Below are 22,017 nucleotides of genomic sequence, written 5' to 3'. Positions count from 1 at the left end.
CTTTGTTCTCTGTGCCACCTTCACAACCATCCATGCCCAAATTCACTAACAACCATAATTGCCTACCCTCGCAGAAATAAACTTACTACCTCCCATCACAAAAGATCTATATTGTGTATGAGTGTGTAACACATGCCACTTGCACCTTGATTTAGTTTTTGAGAGGGAACCTGGGTGTGCCACTGATCCCCTCATAACTCCGTTCATTCACCCCCATCGGAGCTTTTATGGATTCACTATTATGTTTTATTGTGTTTGTGTTAAAAATGAAGTGTTTTAGGATTTTTGTTTTGTATTGGTGGGATGCTCTATGGACTCTCTAGATGTAACCACATATTCGACCACTATTTTAAGATAACCAATGACTCTAAGTTGGACTATCATTAGAATTAAGTCTTCCCCAATGATTAAAAACTTTTGGCATTCCACTATTGAATTTAACTCTTTTTGACTAAAAGAATTTTAGATTATAAAGATTAAGACTTATAAAAATTATATGTTATAAATTTTAAGTAGTTTTAAGAGATAGTTTTAGGGGTTATAAATTGGGATCTCAGATTTAGATATTAAAGATTATAGGATTGATAGTGGTAAATTATAATTTTTTATTAAAATTAAAGTTTAATATTAATAAAAGTTAAAGGGTTTAAGATTTATAGACATGATAAAATTTATGGATTAGAGATATAGGATATGGGTTATAGGATTTTTATTTTTAATTATAATGATCTATAGTTATAAGATATTGAAAATTGATAAAGGTTATATATGTAATCATTGTAGGCTAGAGTTATAAAGTGGATATGGATAAGGGAGTTATAAAGATTATATCTGAATTGTATATAGTAAATTATGTGTGAGAGTTATAAAAGTTATATAGATAAGAGAGTTATAAAAATTATATAAAGAGTTAATTTATTTTAAAGATAAAAATATGTGAGAGTGATAAAGATTATATAGATAAGGAAGTTTTTTTTTTTTTTGGGAAAATTTATTATAACTTAGTGGTAGACAAAGAAGTTGAATTATATAGATTAGCTTAGATCCATTTTAACTCATGATCTACTAAGCTTAGAGAGGGATCAAATCTTTTTTCACTTTAAAAGAAGTTTGCACCTCAAGAGGTTTGATCCCTCTGAATGCTTGAAAGATCTAGAGTTAAGATAACTCAAGGCTAGTTTCATTATTAATAATTGATAATTCTAATTATTAATTTAATTTAATTTTATTTTATGTAATTTGAGGTAGTCAAAATATTTTCATTAATAATTTTTTTAATTGAATTTTATTTATTTATTTATTTTTATTATTATGTAATTTGACTTAGTCAAAATGTTTACATAACATAACCTAACTTTACAACATCTCTTCCATAGAGGGTTGGGCAAAAAAATTAGTCATCCTAAAATAAAATTTTTATAAATTATGATTAGATTTAGGAATTATAAAAATTCTAATGTAAATGCAAGGGCTTAAGCCATTCAAAGGGACCACATCCGGCTTATTAGGAGAATTGACCAATGACCTTCCATTAGTAAAGTGCTTAACTACCAAAACTTGAGCTAATCCTTTGAGCTTGAAAGTTTTCTTGTTATTAGCAAGATACTTTAACTACATGAACTCTAGCTAACTCTCTAGATTTCAAGGTTTCTGTGTTAAGCGGATTAGAAGAGTTTATATATATATATATATAATAATTTAAAATCTTTATTATTTGTTTAAATTTAGATCTAAATTATTTTTTTTAGTTTTTAATTTAATTTTATTTATTTTTAAGATTTAGATTATTTTATTTTATTCTATATAAAGTTTAAGTTATTTTATTTTATTATTTTATACCCAAAAAGATAAAAAAATAGACCACTAAACTAGTCTCCTACTAGCGTGAAGGTTTAAATTATTTTATTTAAATTATAAATTTAAAAATATTCTCAAAAATTGATTTATTATTATCATTTAAACTCTGAAATCACTGAACTACATTTAAATGATTTTATTGAAATTACTTTCAATTGATTCCTAACTAACTATACAGTTTCTGTCTATGGTTCTTACTTGAAGAAAATCTGTGTCTCAGTCATGTCGCCAACTAAAGATCTTTCAGTGCGGCCCAAGACTGTTGTTATTCAGGTATTTTTGACTTTCTCCAAGGAACACAATGGATCAAAATATTAGGCCTTGTTCAGATGACAATGGGACTGATATTGGAATTTTAACATGTAATATGCGCACCATTTTTATTTTGCAAAGGAGTCTAGCGAATGGTTCAGATGACAATGGGACTGATATTGGAATTTTAACATGTAATATGCGCACCATTTTTATTTTGCAAAGGAGTCTAGCGAATGGTCATCTTCTAAATGGTGGTATCAATGCCATAGCAGTTCTTTAATGGGAAGATACAGACATTTTTATTAATGTTTATGGTCGCAAAAATAGGCGGTTAATATTTAGATCAAATTTTAATAATATGATTAATCCGAAAAACCATCTCGCAATACAAAAATCTAAGATCAATATCCAGACTGTAAATCTAAGATCTATCAATATCCAGACTGTTATTGCAGTCCATGACATATAAATATTTAGTTTCTAATTGCTTTAAAATTTATAAGTTAACCATGGAAACAATGTTACGGTCCATAATGCATAGATAGCCAGATTCTAATTGCCCAACATTAAATATTACATGACAACTTGGATATTGCTAACCCACAGACGTAGTTCAGGACTCAGATGTACAATCCAGTAATGATACAGTATGGGAGTAAAGCTTGGGATAAAATGAACTTTCCTGTGTGAATTTGCAGCTAGTTAATTATCGTGTTTTAACCCAAAAAAATTCTGACAGGATTTTCAGAATGCCATGGCTCAGAAAGATATTGCTGAAGCAGAGCAGAGGCCACAGAAGGCCTTCATTGCCAGGCAGCAGGTATGTGATTCGTAGCTTTTTGCAGTCACAGGCTGTGCATCTCTTCCCTATATATTTCGGTTATTGCAATTTTGCTTTTAGTATATATTAAAGTTGATTAAGGTATGCGGACATTCATTCCTTTTATCATGTGGATTTCAGGAAAACCAAGATGCATTGATAAATTGTATTATGCAAGAAGACGTTGGGTTCAGTGGGGGAATACCTGTTGCTGCAAGTATTATCTACAAATCACTTCTCCAGTGGCGATCATTTGAAGCTGAGAGAACAAATGTATTTGATCCCATTATTCGAATAATTGGCTCAGCCATAGAGGTATTCAGGAATTTTCTCCTCTGGAGTCTGCATATCCTCGGGTTATTGTTTTCTTACAGCGCATTTTCGATTAGGCATGAAGATTTCTTTTGTTCACAATTATGTTTTTGTAGATATTTTCTTTTTTCTCGTGTTATTTTTTTATACTGGAGAAACTATTATAATTTAATTGTCAAATTATTAGAAATAGCTTAGTCTAACTATTATGTCTTTTTGCTCTGAAAGTTATGGAAATTCTGGTCATATTTTGAAAAAATCCGCCAGGGATTTTTGTAAATCTAAGTAAAAACTGTCAAACTTCATAATTTTAGGTGCTTTAAAAATTTTTGATGGTGCTGAATCCATTTCCACGGTCAAAAACATGATTCAAAAACTGCCTCTAAAAGTTTTTTTGATTTTTTTTTTTCCATGCTTCTGGCCTCTTTTGGCAGTCCCGGCAATTCCTAGCCTCAGTAGACCACTCCCTAGAAATATCTATTATAAATTAGTTATCAAACCAGAAGTGGGGACAACTAATATTGGCCAATACAGGTTTACTCATCACTATTATTTTAGAAAAGCCAAAAGTAAGAAAAATTAGTATTGGCCAATACAGATTTACTCATCACCATTGTTTTAAAAAAACTAGGTCACTTAAAATTACTTATCTGAAAGTCCATAGAAACCAGCTTTCACTGCCCCCTCTAAATCTGAGAGGGTTAACCTTCTTCCTTACCTCCTTTAAGCAAAAAGATCCCAAACAGTTTTATTTTGAGGGCAATACTCCAGACTCAACTTTGCAATATTATTATTTGGACTACTAGTTTAATTTGTCTTTATTTCGCTTTCACTGCCCCCCTCTAAATCTGAGAGGGTTAACCTTCTTCCTTACCTCCTTTAAGCAAAAAGATCCCAAACAGTTTTATTTTGAGGGCAATACTCCAGACTCAACTTTGCAATATTATTATTTGGACTACTAGTTTAATTTGTCTTTATTTCTACCAATTGAACGTTCAACAAATTGGCGTTTATAAGCCTTACAGATATTTATGCGACCAAATGTGTTTGGATCTGACTTAAATGTTTGTGTACTGTAAAGGCTCGGGAAGACAATGATGTTTTGGCTTATTGGTTATCAAATGCATCCATTTTGCTGGTACTCCTCCAACGTACGCTGAAGGAAAGTGGTGCAGCTGCCTTCACTCAGCCCCACAGATCATCTGCAACTACTTTGTTTGGGAGGATGGCTCAAGTAAGGAGAAGTTTCTTAATCAAATAACCATGTTATGAATCAGTATAATTCCCATTAGTTTGCATAACATCGTCTTATGGATGATTTTAACAGGGTTTTAGAACATTGCCATTATGCACGGCCCTTTCATTTAGTAATGGTGGGATGATTGGTGGGTTAGCTGCCTTGCACCAGATAGAAGCAAAGTATCCTGCTTCGCTCTTTAAGCAACAACTCACAGCTTATGTAGAAAAGATATATGGAATGATTCGTGATAATCTGAAGGAGGAGATAACACCTTTGCTTGTCTTGTGTATTCAGGTATTTGGACAGATTGAATAAATTAGCGAAGTAATTCCAAAATATTCTCTAAATCAACCATCAAAATAAAAATACCTACTATTTATGGATTATATTCTAACTTTGCCTTCGAATTTTCAATTCAGGCATCTCTGAATCAGCGATCAAAATAAAGATACCAACTATTTATGGAATATATTCTAACTTTGACTTTTAATTTTCTATTCAGGCACCAAGAACATCAGCAAGTTTGGTTGAAGGGTCTTCTCGATCTCATGCAGCAACACAAGAAGCTTTGCTAGGTCACTGGCAAAGTATTGTAAAGAGCCTGAGCAATTTTCTCAAAACATTGCGTGCTAATTATGTAAGTAAAACTTCTGTTTATATCTCCATTTAGCCTAAGGTTGGTTGTTTTCAGTACCCATAACTCAGTTTCAGTATTATGTGTTCTCAATATGAAAAGTTCATTGCGTAACTTCTTATAATGCATGAGTTATAATTCTCTTGCAGGTGCCTCCATTTTTGGTGCGACAGGTCTATACTCAGATATTTTCGTTCATAAATGTACAGCTTTTCAACAGGTAAATAAGCATAAATATTGTTCTGTGCAGCTTCAGCTTATTAATTGATATGCTCATCTATATATTTCTGGAAATTTCTTAGGATTGAAGTTTAACGAGACATTTATTTTCTGTTTATTGTGTTTATTGCAGTCTTCTCCTGCGACGCGAGTGCTGCTCATTTAGCAACGGGGAATATGTTAGGACAGGGTTATATGAACTAGAGCATTGGTGCTATGAAGCAACAGAAGAGGTTGATCAGCTGTCATTTCGTCTTGTTTGTCATGCTTGTACTCAGTGCCATGCTAGTTAATTGTGTTTCATGTTTTCTGATTATGTTTTTCTAACCAGAAAGTATGGAAATAATGCAGTATGTAGGTACAGCTTGGAATGAACTCAAACATATCAGACAAGCAGTAGGATTTCTTGTAAGTAGACTTCCAAGCACTAAAAAAAATAAATCAAATTAATCATAGCTCTTTCTGGATCCATTGTTAATCTTAGTTTTTTCTCTTCTATGGAGCAGGTAATACATCAAAAACCAAAGAAATCCTTGGATGATATTACACATGATCTGTGCCCAGTAAGTGATATATCATTTTGGTGAATAGGTAATTGGTTGAAGTGATATATTATATATGTTTTTTTTTAAAGGTGGTCTCTTATTCTTCCAGCCTTGCTATGATGGGTTATGGTGTCCCCGTGACCCATTAACTACGTTATATATATATATATATATATAAAAGAATAGGTAATTAGTTGAACTTGCAGCCTTGTTATGATGGGCCATGGTGTCCCATGGGATTTAAAACCAGATAGAAAGAATAACATCTCAGTGGACAACCACCCAATCATCTCACGAATAGACCCTATATCATATATATTAATAATAATATACTCCAATATGTTAGGGCTGTTTCCTTGAGATTTAATCTTGGTAGTTTTTGTTTTGGCTGTTTTCAGGTTCTGAGTATACAGCAACTGTACCGGATTAGCACTATGTACTGGGATGATAAATATGGCACTTGTAGTGTGTCTGCAGATGTAAGTTCGAAGTTTTCATATATAGAGGGTTCTTTTCTTGAATCTACTCGTGTTTTAGGCTATCGTTGGCTCTCATGTAAAGATGGGTTTTAAATCTCTTGATGCCAATTTGCTTACCCAGATTATTGCCAGTATGAGAGTCTTGATGGCAGAAGAGTCTATAAATGCTTTGAGCAATACTTTCCTGTTGGATGACGACTCCAGGTATGGTGATTGTCTCGATGTTCTATATTTTTCGTATTGAGCAATGTAGATGAACATCAAATATCATTAGAATGGGACAGAGCTTTCTCATTTTATATCATGGCCTAACAGCCTAATCACTTTTTTTTTTGATGCAGTATTCTCTTTTCTGTAGATGATATATCCAAGTCCATGAAACAGATCGATTTGTCAGAAATAGAACCTCCTCCTCTGATTCGTCAGAATCCAGCTTTCAACTTTCTATTAGCCCGTGCAGAGTAATTTTTTGGAGAGGCAAAATTGCAATGTTCCTTAGTATCATTATTCCCTTGCCTTGCCAATTATTGCCATCAAATACTTGTGCATTTCAGTACATCTATCCATTGAATCTACCCAGGGAGAGTTTCTAGTTACAACCCATTTCTTGCTTTTGCTTCGGGAACATGTGATTCTTTTCTCCCTGGGTTTATTCTTTGCATTTTGACAGCAGTTTTCCCCCTGAACAAATTATTTTAGGTGTTCTAGGAGGGTATATTGCAGGAAGTCTGTAATCATGGGATTTTTTTTCTTCTGCCTTTGTTTACATCCCCAGAATTAGTTCACATGTCGGTCAGGGTCCTGTAAGTTGGGCAATCTTGAAGCAAATGTTTTGCTTCCGCTGAACCACATCATGTGTTGTAATGCATTCCTGGAAATATAGTAGTCACTAGATAAAATTCTTTACTGGTTTGTGGAGTATTTTACTTCTAAGGAATTGTTTATAAATTAGGGTTAAATTAGAACATGGTAAGCTGTTAAGGTATTTCTGTGAATGTTATCTCAAACTGCTAGGAGGTGCCATTGAACTTCCTGGTACAAATTTGAAAAAAGGCACTGGGGCTTTCCTTTGTTGTACATAATTAAGATTGATTAACTTTGGCAATTGTGCTTCTCTGAACTGGCTGCTCATTAGGTGCCAATTTTCTGTACACACTTCAAACTTGAAAAATGTTCCAGATTTACGTTCTTTAGTAAAATTATGTCATAGGAGGGCCTATTGAACTCCGTGGTAATGTTTCTATAGAGTACAGATTTGAAAGAAGGCACAGACGTTTTCCTTTGCTGTACTTAATGAAGATCGATTTCTTTTTGTGCATTATCTCTGGAAACGATTCCAGCTTTGAATTAAGCTTGAAAATTGTGCTTCTGAAATGATTGGAGTTTTTGATTAACTTTGGTAACTGTGCTTGTACGGACTGGTTCCTCACTGAGATCGAATCTTCTGTATACATTTCAAACCAAAAATGGTTATGAGGCTTATAATCATCTGGTTTGAGGCTTATAATCATCCAGTGTATTTATATGTATTAGTTTTATAATTTATAATTTATTTGTCAAATTAATGGTGGGGATAGTCATTTTTGGTTACAATGTACCCTGATTTTATTTAAGGAAAACCATATCACCTGTAATTACTCGCTGGTGGTCCTTAAGGGGTAAACTTTCACTCTTGCCAGATGCCCTAGTGTATTTATATGTATTTGTATTTGACAATGTATTTGTTTTATAATTTTCTATTTTTATTTTTTTCATAGTGGAAAAATTTATCATAGCTCATTTGTCAAACCAGTGATGTAGATAGCTATATTTGGCTACTATTCGAGAATGCATGTTGACTCATCACTATTATTCAAAGAAAACCACCCTACCTGTGATTACCAGCTGGTGGTTGTAAGAGGGTAGGCTTTCACTCTTGCGAGATGCCTCTAGGTCTTGGGCCATTAACTTGTTTCTTTAAGAGTTGGAGGACCAGCGCTAAGCCAAACATAAACAATTTTTGTTTGTTTGTTTGCCAAGTTGTCTGAGTTTGACTCTGTGGTTTGAGAAATCGGACCCAGGGGCATCTAATCGATCAAAATCACCCGGGGATCACACCCAGCTTGGGTCACCCCAACGCTTAACATGATTAGATCTTTGTCCACAAATTTTGAATCGATAACCTTCACATCATAGAGTGACTTAACAACACACTCCATCACCATCTATTCTATACCTTGTGAACTAACAAAAACAATTTTAAGACATACTCCAAACCCTTTTATAATTTTACACATATATAATAATATTTTCAAATAAAATAAAATAAAATACTATATTATTTAAAAATTGCAGTTAATATTAACTATATATAAAAGTTTTAATATATAGAGTTAAATATATTTTTCTAATATTATATAATACAATTTATTACGTTACTAAAAGGATATATTATAATTTTCTATATTTCGTCACCTTCACAAAAACATTACTTTAATGTTTTAGTTTTTTGGATAATATTGTACTGAAAAACATGTATATTATTAGTTTAATTTAGACCAAATACTATTACTCAAACTTTATTTGGTTCTTTTAATGGATGAACTATTTCGTTTTAGTCATTTCACTTTGGTGAAGTTTAAGGGTGCACATTTTTCCCTTTAATTTTGGTGTACCATAGGTTGAGAGATCAATATTGGTGCACCTTAGATGTTGGATTGGATATACTCTTTATGTCTCTAATATTCCTCCGAATTTTATGATATCTTTTTTCTCCATATTTGCATTCTATACAACTGCGAATCAAAGTGGGTAGTATTGAGAATTCAATAGGGCAATGTATATGTTAATTCTCTTAACTTGATAATTGTTTGTGCTACTTATTAGCTTTGATATTTCTTATTCCAATGTGCAATACATCAAACAACTACCAAACACAGTGAGAACATTGACACAGTATATAGGCTTCAAGTCAGGGTCAAAACCCCTCCTCTTGAGGGGAAAACCCATAAAATATCTTCTTATCTTTTAGGTCTTTCAATTGATGAATAACATGACCTAGACTCAGAAAAATACCCTCCAAGATCAAGTCTTCCTCGACCTCTTGCTGAAATATCTTCAACCTCCCAGTAGATCCAAAATTTTGCTCCCTAGTAATTGCTGTTGCTTCTCTAGGAGACTTCGATCTCCCTTTAACTGCCTTCCCCTTGACCTCACTTGCCTTGAATTGAGTCCTAGGGCTAGTAATATGCCCTAAGAGACCTTCGTTTTCCTTCCTTTCTCTCTTGCTTCCAAAATTGAACCTCAAACTTTCCTAGCGCAAAAACCCTAACTTCGCACTTCCAGAAGAATGGAGAGAGACCCAAACACTTCGACTTCTTCATCCTTCTCTTCTTCTCACTTCCTTCTTCGACTTCCTTCTTCTTTCTTCTTCGCATAAGAGATGAGTGAAATGAATGTTGCAAGTGGAGGACGAGTTCTTCTAATATATATGCTTCCTCAAGGGTGGACGTGGCTCTTCATGTAGGCCGACTTGACAGCTCATTAGGCTGACTTGATCTTGGAGGTATTTTGACATTTTCAAGACAAAATATATTTTTCTTTACAATATGCAATGTGGCCATAGGGTCTTCCATATATGACAATGACTCTTATACCTACGACAAACCCTAGAAACACTCAACGGGTGCTTGACCTATAAAATAAAAGAACTTGATCATGAAACCCATGCTTCAATAATAATAATAATTTCTTTTTCATTTTACATTTACAAGAATACATTTTATACTAATGAAGACCGAACCTAGTTACACATTTTTCAACACTCCCTCTTAACTAGGGAGGTATTCATTAGAGGTACATGGTCATTCTCAATATGAAGAGATCTCATAAGAAGAGTTGGATTGGTAACCCATCTGTCTAGCATCATAATAACCAACATTGTTACATAGAAAGGCCTTGACTAACAACTTTATCTCTCCACAAGATTAGAGCACAATGCTGGCGAGACCAATGATGTATAGACACCATCATCATTGTCTCTCCAAGATACATACCCCACCCGGGTGTTCACAAAGTATGACCTCCCATTGGACTATTCTTATCTTGGGTAGCTAATCCTCAAAGAATATCGGTCCACGACTACTCTTGTCTTGAATTCCCTACCACATTCTCAAAGAGCATTGAATGACAGATGGTTAAACAATTCTCCATTCTTTCTTCCCAAGTGAAGACAAGAATGTTGTGGCTATCTCTCCCTCTCAATTAGAGAGGACAAATCCACCAAACCAAGATTGTCCCTTAAGTATACAAGCTTCTTGTTTGGAAGTGATTTCGTCAATATGTCAGCTATCCACTCATAAGTGGAGATATCCCATAGCTGCACCACACCATTTTGTACTAGCTATCATATATAGTGATACTTGTTGTTGATATTCTTTGTCTTCCCATGAAGCAATGGGTCCTCAGACAAATGAATACCACTGGTGTTATCAAAGCGTATCACTGTAGGGTTCATCAGTCATTCAAACAAGTGAGATAGCAACTTTCTTAACCAAACTTCTTCCTTGCTAACTTCACATGCTGCAACATATTCAACTTCAGTACTACTCAAAGCAATGGTGTCTTGCTTTCTGCTCATCTGTGAGACCATAGAGGATCCTAGATTAAAACATCCTCCCGTAGTGCTTCTTCCATCCTGTTCACTGCCTCCCCAGTCAGAATCTGTATAACTAATCAATTGAACATCATTCATTCTATCATATTTCAGGTAGGAGTTGATGGTTCCTTGTATATATCTCAGAATATGTTTTGTTGCTATCCAATGATCATGCTTCGGCTCCACTTGGAATTGACTGAGTACATTTTACTGCAAAACATATGTTTGGTCGAGTATTTACCAAATACATCAATGAGCCAATCAATTGTCTATACCTGGAGGGATCCATAGGGATTGATTCATAACTCCTTAGTCTTTTAAAGTTTGTGATCATCAGAGTGGTCATAGTTTTACAGTCCATCATGTGGAACTTCTTCAGTATCTCGATCACATACTTTCCTTGACCTAAATGGGCTTCATTAGGTTCCTGCCAGACTTCTAGTCCCAGATAGTAATGCATCAACCCAAGATCCTTAATGTCAAATTCTGCTGCCAATTGCTTCTTACGTTCTCCAATTCGACCTTCTACACCTGTCAAGAGAAGATCATCATGCCCTCAGTGCTTGCTTGAGGTCATATAATGCTTTCTTCAATATGCAAACATATGCCTTCATATCTTTGATTTCAAATCCCAAGGGTTGTTCTATGTAGACTTCTTCATCTATAGTGCCATTCAGAAACGTAGTCTTGACATCCATTTGGTGGATGTTCCATCCCATCAATGCTGCCAGAGAGGCTAATGATTGAATCATTGTATATATTTCCATTGGAGCAAATGTTTCTTCATAGTCGATGCCTTCAAGTTGTGAGAACCCTCTAGCCACAAATCTTGCTTTATAATTATCTATACTTCCATCAACTACATGCTTGATCTTATACATCCATTTGGAAGTAACCACAAATTTGTCTTTAGGCCTAGGTATGATCTCCTAGACTCCATTCTTCATTATAGATTGATATTCTTCTTTCATGGAATCCTTCCATTCTCGATGCTCTACAACCTCTTCAAAGATGGATGGTTCTGCTTCTATTAATTTTGTCATGTATGCAACATACCTAATATCTCTTGGGTCTTTTACTTTCTCTAAATGATCCTTGAGCTGCCCCATGACCTTTTGCATCAAGTAGTGTAGACTTCAACCAATTAGGTATTTTCCTTGTCTCTTGAATGACCACAGGTTGAACAGGTTCACTAGGTCCTTCTTCTTCATGGTGAGATCCTTCTCCTTGTCAAATTCTTCCTCAAATATAGGAAGTTCTTCGTCATCAGAATCTATAGAAAGTTCTTTTGATTTCTTAAATGATATGCACTCGTCAAATATGAAATCATGACTAACTTCAATGTGATGTCCATATTTCATATAGATTTTATAGGCTTTCGATGGGTTACTATACCCAACAAATATACCCTTCACATTGGAAGGATCCAACCTCTTTCTTTTGTCCTTTGGTATATGAATATACACAGGACATCCAAAGATTCAGAGGTGATCTACGAATGGATTTTTTCCAATGAACACTTCTTCTGGAGTTTTGTTATCTAGATATTTGTGGGGATATCAATTTTGTATGTAAACTGTTGCCTTTGTTGCCTCACCCCATAGAAACTTGGGTAGATCTTGATCGTGTAACATTGCATTTACACTTTCTTCAATAGATCTATTCTTTCTTTCTACAACTCCATTTTGTTTGGGATTGTATGGAACTATAAGCTCCCTCTTTATCCCAGATTCTTTACAGAATGCTATAATCTCTTAGTATCTTGATTCTTCTTTCTGTAAGGTTCTCCACTTCAGCTTTGAATTCTTGAAATTTATTAAATACTTCACCCTTGGTTTTCATTAAGTAAACCCATGAGTATTTCTTGAGTGATCATCTATGAATGTGGCATAATAAAAATGTCCTCCAAATGATTTTGGAGTATAGGGCCACACACCAGAGTGAATGAGATCCAAGATTTGTTTTGACTGTGAAGCACTGCTTCCAAATGGTCTCTTGGTATTCTTTCCCAATGCACATCCTTTGCAGACACCTTCATGATCCATGATCCTCCTTTATATTTGGTATTCCACCTACTATGGAATTTAGAGTCGGAATTATTTTGAAATTTAGATGACCAAAGCTTCGGTGCCAAATTTCACATGGACTAATATCAGTGTGAAATAGGGCATGGTTTATGGGAGATATTAACCTGTAGATCCTTCCTTCTCATGTACCAATCACTTTTGCTTGTTATATACTTGAGGCCTTTGCCCATACAACTACTTTATAATCAATGAAGGATACTTTATCTCCTTTACCTTCTAAGCTTGAAATAGAAAGTAGATTTTTGTGCAAAACTGGAACAAATAGAATGTTGTTGAGGTGGATGTTGCTTCCATCTTCGAGCCTTATGGATGTTGATCTAATTCCTTCCATTGGATATCTTTTGTTGTCTCCAAGCTCCATAGAGTATGTAGATTTTCCTTTTGACAAGGTATTCAATTGGTGGGAGTGACCAGTCATGTGCCTTGATGCACTGCTATCAATCACCCAAATATTCATCTTGGAATGTTCCAGAGAGAGTCGAGAAGAGTCCTTCATCCCTTTCTTTGAGTGATACATTCTTTGAAGAGAATATGAGACTCCATAAATCTTTGATACCTTTCTTGAGATGGATTGCAATATTCTTGATGACCTTCTTCATTGTAGAGGAGATCTTCATGATGCCCTTAGAGAACCAAAGCTCTGATTCAATGTTGAGAATTCAATAAAGCAATGTATATGTTAATTCTCTTAACTTGATAACTGTTTGTGTTACATTTTTATTTATTAGCTTTGATATTTCTTATTCCAATATGTAATACATCAAACAACTACCAAACACAGTAAGAACAATGACATAGTATATAGGTTGCAAGCCAGAGCCAAAACCCCTCCTCTTGAGGGGAAAACCCATAAAATCTCTTCTTATCTTTCAGATCTTTCAATTGACGAATACCATGGCCTAGACTCAAACAAATACCCTCCAAGATCAAGTCTTCCTCAGCCTCCTACTATAATATCTTCGACCTCCTAGTAGATCTGAAATTTTTCTCCCCAGTAATTGTTGCAACTTCTGTTGCTTCTCTAGGAGACTTCGATCTCCCTCTAACTTCCTTCCCCTTGACCTCGCTTGCCTTGAATTGAGTCCTAGGGCTAGTAAGATTCCCTAAGAGACCTTCTCTTTCCTTCCTTTCTCTCTTGCTTCCAAAATTGAACCTCAGACTTTCCTATCGCAGAAACCCTGACCTCACACTTCTAGAAGAATAGAGAGAGACCCAAACACTTTGACTTCTTCGTCCTTCTCTTCTTCACACTTCCTTATTTGACTTCCTTCTTCTGCCTTCTTCACATAAGAGATGAGTGAAATGAAGGATGAAAGTGGAGGACAAGTTCCTATTATATATAGGCTTCCTCAAGGGTGGACGTGGCTCTTCATGTAGGTCGACTTGACAACTCATTAGGCCTACTTGATCTTGGAGGTATTTTGACATTTTCAATACAAAATAAATTTTGCTTTACAATATACAATGTGCCCATAGGGTCTTCCATATATGAAAATGGCTCTTATACCTAGGACAAACCTTAGAAGCACTCAATGGGTTCTTGACCTATAAAATAAAAGAACTTGAGCATGAAACCCATGCTTCAACAATAATAATGATTTCTTTTTCATTTTGCATTTACAAGAATACATTTCATACTAATGAAGACTAAACCTAGTTACACATTTTTCAACAGGTAGAAGACTATATTTGCATCTAAACTTTGTCCCATGAAAATAGAGTGGGAAACTTTTCACTCAAAGAAATAAAATTGCTAAGACCTTTAGTTAGTGGTACTTTATAATGTTTAGTGCACATGATAGTCTATGTGAAAATGACACCAAGAAAGTTTTAAGTCCTTGATTATTCCAAGCAAGTCTAACAAAGAACTAGACATTAGAGGAAATTTCAACCTAAAAGTGGCTATGAAATTTTCACATAATTTCCATGTCATAATATGTAAACCAATAAAAAATCTTTAAATTTAAAAAGAAATACATGTAAATTTTTTGGAGGGAAAAGACGAATATATATATATATATATATATATATATATATATATATATTTTAATTGTATTTTTGGCTTATCTCCTTATAGGTTTACTCAATTTTCAAGTGTAGACACTCATTGGATGCATAATTAAATTCCACATCCAACAAGTACCCATTATGCATAATTTTGAGAATACCCACATTAATAAAAATTGAAGATACATTAAAAGGGTGTGTCGAACACACTCTTTTAATGTGCGTTCAATTTTTATCAATGTGGGTCTTCTCGAAAGTATGCATAATGGGTACTCGTTGGATGTGGAATTTAATTCCACATCCAACAAGTATCTACACTTGAAATTTGAGTAAACCTATAATGGATAAGCCAAAAATACAATTATAAAAAGCAATTTTCTTATTTTCCCTCCAAAATTCATAGCTCTTATTTTATTATTTTTTCTTAGGATACCACTCTTAGACTAAAATTTCCTCTAATGCTTGACTGACACAACCTCAAACAGAAAGGAACAAAGGAAGATACTACATAGTCCACACTTATCCACAAAGAATTGGCAATACTAAACCTTTTAACTAGAATTTATTTACTATTAATATCATAGATAACATTTCAAAACATAATAACACAAAGGAATCCAACCACAAAAAAAACAAGGTTGGAGAAGAAGATAGATGCTTGAGTCACTTTACCCAAAGGATCTTCCAATTTTATTTGTTTAGAACCAAAAAACTTGAGGACAACAAATCTAAGGTGCTAAACCCATGACATTGATGCCAAAACCACTGTCTTTGTTGCAAATTCCAATGAAAAGTCTCACCATTGATGTGAAATTAGCAAAGTCTTAGACGCTCTCCCAAAATTCACGTACCTAGAGGTTTGACATCAACAATATTTGACTACATTTGTTCCCAATTATTACTGCCCCATATTCTATTATCCATAGCGCCTACGTACTTTAACATTCATTACATGTTGCCTTTGACATCCTCTCGATACCACTAAATTTATATGTGTGTCAACGACCATTTGATTAATAATTGATGATTGAGGCATAATAAAATCAACCTGAGGTGATGTGGCATGTTGTGTGCACTCTTATTTAACAAACTTTCCTCTTTCTTCACATAGGTTATGAACACCACTAGCTTGCTTTTCATCAAAACATATCTCCCATGCATGCCTTTGATGATCACCATGGGCTCTTCTAAAATGATCAACAATGTGACCTTTGAATCCATAGCTATTTGGAGACCTTTCAAATAATCATATGCTTTTGCTAGGTTATTAGGTGTAGTCCCAAGGCCCCAAGCAAATGTTGTTATTGTTTCTCCAAAATTGTAAAGAATCCATCCTATTATTTCCACCCCTAATGCTCTAATCTATTTCAATAAATGATAATTTTAATATTTTTCTATCAATTTTAATAGACAATATTTTTCATATCAACCACAAGTCTCATGTCCAAGGAAAAATTTCTCATACATTTATGTAAATAACACAGTGATTATGCTTAGACCAAAAGTGGAATGTGATAATGCCAATAATATTACTTTGTGCTTGGAAGTGTTCATGTTTCTTCCAGTTTCTCTTCCAATTCTCAATGTTGCTTCTTAAAATTTGAATGTATCAACTATTTTTTGTTTCTTTATTACGTTTCACTCTTGACAAAAGTAACTTCATATCTAGAAAAAATTCTTTGGGTTCACCTACTTTATGCAACATGGAGTGTGGTGAGAGAAAATATGTTTTCATGATATCATGGTAGAAGTAATTCAACATTGCATTTCTTGTACTTTGTATTGTTAAGAGAGATGTCCATGTTAGCTTCAAAAGGTTTCAATCCTATTGGGTAAAAAACATTATTTTATCTTTCTTGGAAGAAAGTTTGTAGTCTTTGTTTGCATGATTCAAAACCAAAGTCCCGATAAATTAGCAATTGTACCTCTCTTTTATTGATCTGTAAGCCATAGTGGATATTCCATTGGAAAAAAATCCATCACAATAGACGATGAAATAGTTGAAATCTATACTATGTAGTTAATTCTCTTTTAGATCCACTAATTTTTTCTTAAATGAATGAAATCGTTGAAATGCAAGAAATAGAGAAAAAGAGAAATACACACACACCAACCACAATAGACACAATTTTACCTTGGGAAACCCTTATGGGAGAAAACCTAGCTAGAAGGTGAGGTTTCTTTGCTCTCTTTTCTTTGGTATGGAAATATGCAAGTACGAAGCAAGACATATTCTCTATGGAGTTATTTGAGACTCGAGCCCTATAAGCTGCTACATAAGCTTAACCCAATTTGTTTTTCACTCTAACTTCCCAGTCCTAGTTTCTTTGCTCAATTATGGAACAAAATACAATAGCATAGAATGGAACCCCTACTTTTAGTGGCCCAATATTTAAGATAGCTCGATAGCCAACTAGGGGAAAGGTTTGACTCTCTTAACCTCAATTAAAGTTGTGATTTTGGACCTTCTAGATTCTTCTTGAAAGTGCACATGTGGATAACCCATTTTTCATGACTAATGGGGGCTAACGTATCATATTCTACTACCATTATGGTAAGCATGGTAGGTCAATTTGTGGGACACATAACTTTTGCACACAAACTCCAATTTATGCAATTGTTGCACCATTGGAAATGTCTTCGAGTGTAGATTAGAGTTCTAGGTTTCCACACTAGAGAAATATATTTTTGACCTAGTAAATGTTGTTTGATGCCTGAAAATGAATTTGAAGGTTTCAAACCCCAATTATCCAACTTGAGACCCGTCATTAAAATGACCCTGCAAGCTGATTCCTCAAATTTTTTTCCACTTTGAAAGCGTCAAGATAGATGAAAAGTAATATAATGATCTAATCTAAATCATACCTTCCCATTTGGGGAGGATGTTGGTACCAAAAATATTTACTGAATGAGGTGAGGAGATTTTTCCTCTACCTTCTCAATGGATCACCACTTTTATTTGTTTCAAAGTTGTCATTTCAACCCAATCCACCAAAGGTCACACTGCCCTATCTTGTTGTTCTAGACCTCTTCTACAAAACTATGTCCTTTGCCAACTCTTCCTAAACATCTATTGTTAAATCCTATATGGAAGGTAGGTCCTACTCCTATTCCTAATCCAACATGGAATTCTCTTAGAGTTTGATATTTCTCCACGTTCATTACTAAATAAATGTGCATGTATGTGGGTACTAAGTTCATAGGTGCTATCTCCCATGTTTTCCAATATGTTGAAAGGACCATATCACATAGCCTTGGTCTTCTTACAAAGACCCTGTAGTCTTTCTTGCTCAATTGTAGCCAAAATCAGTTTCCCTTTCTGGATGACTTATTTGTTTTGTGTTGATTATGCCTAGCCATATACTTTTTCCATGACTTCTTGAAAATATCATGTACTTGCAAACAGTTCTACCTAATCTTCTCAACAAATTTTCTTGATATTAATGCACCTCCCATGAGGTCCTTCCTCACTCCAGCTTGTTTTCCTTATACAACATCCAAGGGTGAAGGTGGAAAATATCCAAAGCAAATTTCAAAAAGTGACTTACCAATAGAAGTGTGGATTGCTCTATTATAAGAGTGCTATATATTTTTTATATTTCAATCCTGAGTCTTGGATAGTTTTGTTTGTAACCCCTCAAAATCTACACCAAAGTCCTATCCACTATTTTTGTTTTCTCATGTTTGTGGATGTAACGTTGTATAATGCTATAACATAATGCCCATCTTCTCCCAATATATAGTCCAAAATGGATTAGGGAATTTGGTGTCCTTGTTTGAGATGATGCTCCTTGGTATCCCAAAGTGCACCCAAACATGTTCAAAGAACAAGTTTGTCGCTTCTTTTCCTTTAATGGTATTTTTACAAGGCATGTGAATGCACATCTTGTTGAACATGTTAGCTACCTATTGATGGTGCTGGACTCACCAACATTCAGGGGATCTCCCCAATATGAAGTCCCAATCAGACATCACACCGTTTGGTGTGGGAGTCCCATCTGGTATAAAGGCCTATTGCCAAATCCTTAAATATTTTCCTTGGCTCTAGTTGTCAGCACAAGGGAGTGATGCAATGGTGTCTTTGAAAAGCAAGGGGAGTGTGCATAGTGAGTGTGCCGTGCAACTATGTCGAGGTTATTCTACTGCAAAGGGGGTGAGAAAAGTAAGGCTCTAAGTGAGAGGTAATAGTACCACCTGGGAAGAGGCACACATGAATGAGAGTGACCCATCTGACATCCAACAGAATAGTCCACAATGGATGTGACACTCGTTACAACCAACAAACAAGGAAAGATATGTCTAACATCCAACGGAATAGTCCACAAGGATGGGACAATGTTAACAAACATTACAACACATTCTCAATAAGATAAGCACTAAAATAATCGAAATACTTCAACTATATTAGTACATGTGAAAGCAAACATGAAATACAAACATCCAAAGAATAGTCTTGCAAACATTTATAGTCCATGCATGAAGAATGTGTCGGCCTTAAAAGGCTTATGTTATTAAGTAAAAATTCTAAGACACATGTTTACATTGTACATCGCTAGCCCTAGTAGTGGGACATTGGAGCCACTCCTTGCTCCTCAAAGAACTAGTTTATCTCTCTAATGCCTTGTGGGAGGAGCCAAGGTGAAATTTTTTTAGCTCATACAATGAGGGGGTATATATAACCAAGGGGTGATGCTTCCCCTTTGTGACTATTTTTCTACCCTCATGAATGTTCAACTTCCTATGAATTTTCAACTTATTGACTCTTCATATTCCTGTGTCCTTTGGACTTCCACTTTACAATACATTTGATTACAATATACATGGTCCACACTAGTGATGTGGCATACAAAAACTCATGACATGACTTGACATGACACTGCTGACATGGACTGGCTTGATGATGTGGCAATGTCAAGTCACTATTGCTGTTGAGTGCTAGATGTGTTCTTGGATATGCTTTCTCTTCTCCTCCGCATAGCTTGGTGATGCAAGGTCTTCAATGATCTTCGATCTTGGAAGGTGGTTGCAAACTTGTGTCCCTTTGCTTGCTCTTGATAGGTCCACTCGTAAGTTCAGCTACAAGTGTGTCTTTAGGCATGCTTCCCTCCTTCTCCTCCTTTATCATCTTGCCATGAATTGATAGTGTACCTGTTCCTGCAATTCACTCATGATGGGATGACATCAATCTAAAAACTCCCTAGTTTAAGATGATGCATTATTATCCATGAATTAAGCCCAAGACAAGTGACATACTGAGAGAAACGGCTCAGGGACTACGCATTGCACAGTTACTGCTTCCAGGGAGAGAGCTTGATCACTAAGACTACACAGGGTGAAACTTAGGCTTGACTGAGGAACTTTTCTGCATAGTCCTCACTAAGGAGAAAAAATGCGTGGTGCCCACTGAGGGAAAAAATTGTGCAGTTCAATCAAGTAGTGGCTGCTCTGGGATGAGGCCCTAGGAAGACATACTGCGCAGTTTCAAGAGGCAAGGGGGACTGAACAGAAGAGAGGCCTGAAGTGAAAACCTACGCAGTTTCTGAAGGAAGTGAGCTTCGGCTGGAGAAGGGCACTGGAGGAAGCATCTGTGCAGTTTTGGAGGCCAAGGGAGGCTAGGATCTTTACACATTGCACACTTATAGCAGGAAAGGGAAAATATTGAGGGTTAAAGGTGTGAAGTGCACAGTTCAAGGTAGATTGGGAGGCACAACTCCACAATTCTGGAGGTCAAGGGAGGCTACAAGGCTCTGGAATTGCGTAGAACAATAACTTTAGAGGCCAGTGACTATGCACTGCACAGTTCCAAGTAGAAAGGTCACATCCTTGAGGGCTGAGACTACACAATGCGCATCTTAGTTAGGGCCCGGTGAAGCCAAGTTGTCTGGTTGGGAAGGTTTCCCAAAAATGGCTAAGTGTGGGAAGGGAGTTGGACTCATGATGAACTTGAACTGTGATCACATGAAAACATAGATCATTTGAACAAAAAAGAAAGCATTCCCCTCTGTGTGAATGCCTCATGACAAGATATGATAAGTGAGACACTTAAGATAGACTTTAGGATGACCGCAAAGACACTTGCGCGATAACACTCTAGACCTTGTGTGTGAGTGCGATTGATGTTCACATGGTTAGGATAACTCATATACACAAAGATTGACCTTCAAAACCACTAAAAAAGGCTCACAAACATTATGTAACAGTCAAACATGCCAAATGACGACAAGTAATCCAACAAGAAAAAGGGGCCAAATAACTTGAAGAAATCTCATGGGATGAGCTTGAGTGTTTGCAACAATCAAGGAAAATACCAAAGAAGGCTCTAAAATTTGAGTGCAAGCCATAATTTTGGAGGGCATTGCAGTAACTACAACACTTGGTGACACACTGGTTGAACTCCAAATTCTCTGTCTTGGTTAGTTTCTTCTGTGCAGGGCCTTGGTTCCTCTGGGAGTATTGATTCATCGTGCGGATCATTTTGGCCTTTCCACTTACCCCATGGGAAGACATGGTCCCCTCTATACCTTCTCAGTTGAAATCAACATAAGATTCAACATAATCACAATGTTTCTAGTTGTGAAGGGTAGTTTAGCTCGCGAGCTTAAGATTTACATAGCATATTTTTTCATCTTTGGTGTTGCTCCACTGCCAGTAGGCCTGGACAGTACCATTGTGGAGTCACGTAGGAACACAAACATTGCTCCACTACTAGTGAGCCTGGACAATACCCTGATAGAGTTGCTTGCTTCACCTCTCTGTGTAGGAAGCCTTTCTCTTCTTTCGCCTTTATTTATTTATTTAAAGAGCACTGTGCATCCACAGTTATTTATTTTTGGGTGAAAGAGGGATCCCTACTTATGGAGAGAAAAAGAGTTTGTTCCTTTAGAAAAGCATATATAGACCTATGATTTAGGTTTTCTCATTTATTT

General features: G+C 35.4%; 1 protein-coding gene across 1 annotated transcript; it reads left to right on the top strand.

Annotated features, from left to right (window-relative positions):
• Positions 1-2,079: 2,079 nt before the first annotated feature.
• Positions 2,080-7,243, top strand: LOC149144504 (myosin-11-like). Its single transcript, XM_089452178.1, has 13 exons — positions 2,080-2,130; positions 2,852-2,932; positions 3,074-3,247; positions 4,326-4,478; positions 4,572-4,778; positions 4,987-5,121; positions 5,268-5,338; positions 5,471-5,570; positions 5,689-5,745; positions 5,844-5,900; positions 6,281-6,361; positions 6,483-6,565; positions 6,703-7,243. Exons 1-13 carry the CDS (start codon positions 2,080-2,082, stop codon positions 6,824-6,826), a joined length of 1,374 nt encoding a protein of 457 aa, XP_089308304.1. The 3' UTR covers positions 6,827-7,243.
• Positions 7,244-22,017: the final 14,774 nt, after the last annotated feature.

This window comes from Pinus tabuliformis, chromosome X, assembly GCF_031772625.1.
Source record: "Pinus tabuliformis cultivar Carrire ecotype Pingquan chromosome X, CPIR1, whole genome shotgun sequence".
In the NCBI taxonomy this organism is placed as follows: domain Eukaryota; kingdom Viridiplantae; phylum Streptophyta; class Pinopsida; order Pinales; family Pinaceae; genus Pinus; species Pinus tabuliformis.
The sequence above is the reverse complement of the archived record's forward strand: the minus strand, read 5'-3'. Positions and strand labels throughout refer to the sequence as shown.

Excerpts from the sequence above, each read along its gene's own strand:
- LOC149144504 (XM_089452178.1), top strand. The coding sequence starts at position 2,080 with ATGTCGCCAACTAAAGATCTTTCAGTGCGGCCCAAGACTGTTGTTATT. Across the intron at positions 3,248-4,325 it reads TAATTGGCTCAGCCATAGAG|GCTCGGGAAGACAATGATGT; the intron begins GTATTCAGGAAT and ends TGTACTGTAAAG. Across the intron at positions 6,362-6,482 it reads CTTGTAGTGTGTCTGCAGAT|ATTATTGCCAGTATGAGAGT; the intron begins GTAAGTTCGAAG and ends TTGCTTACCCAG.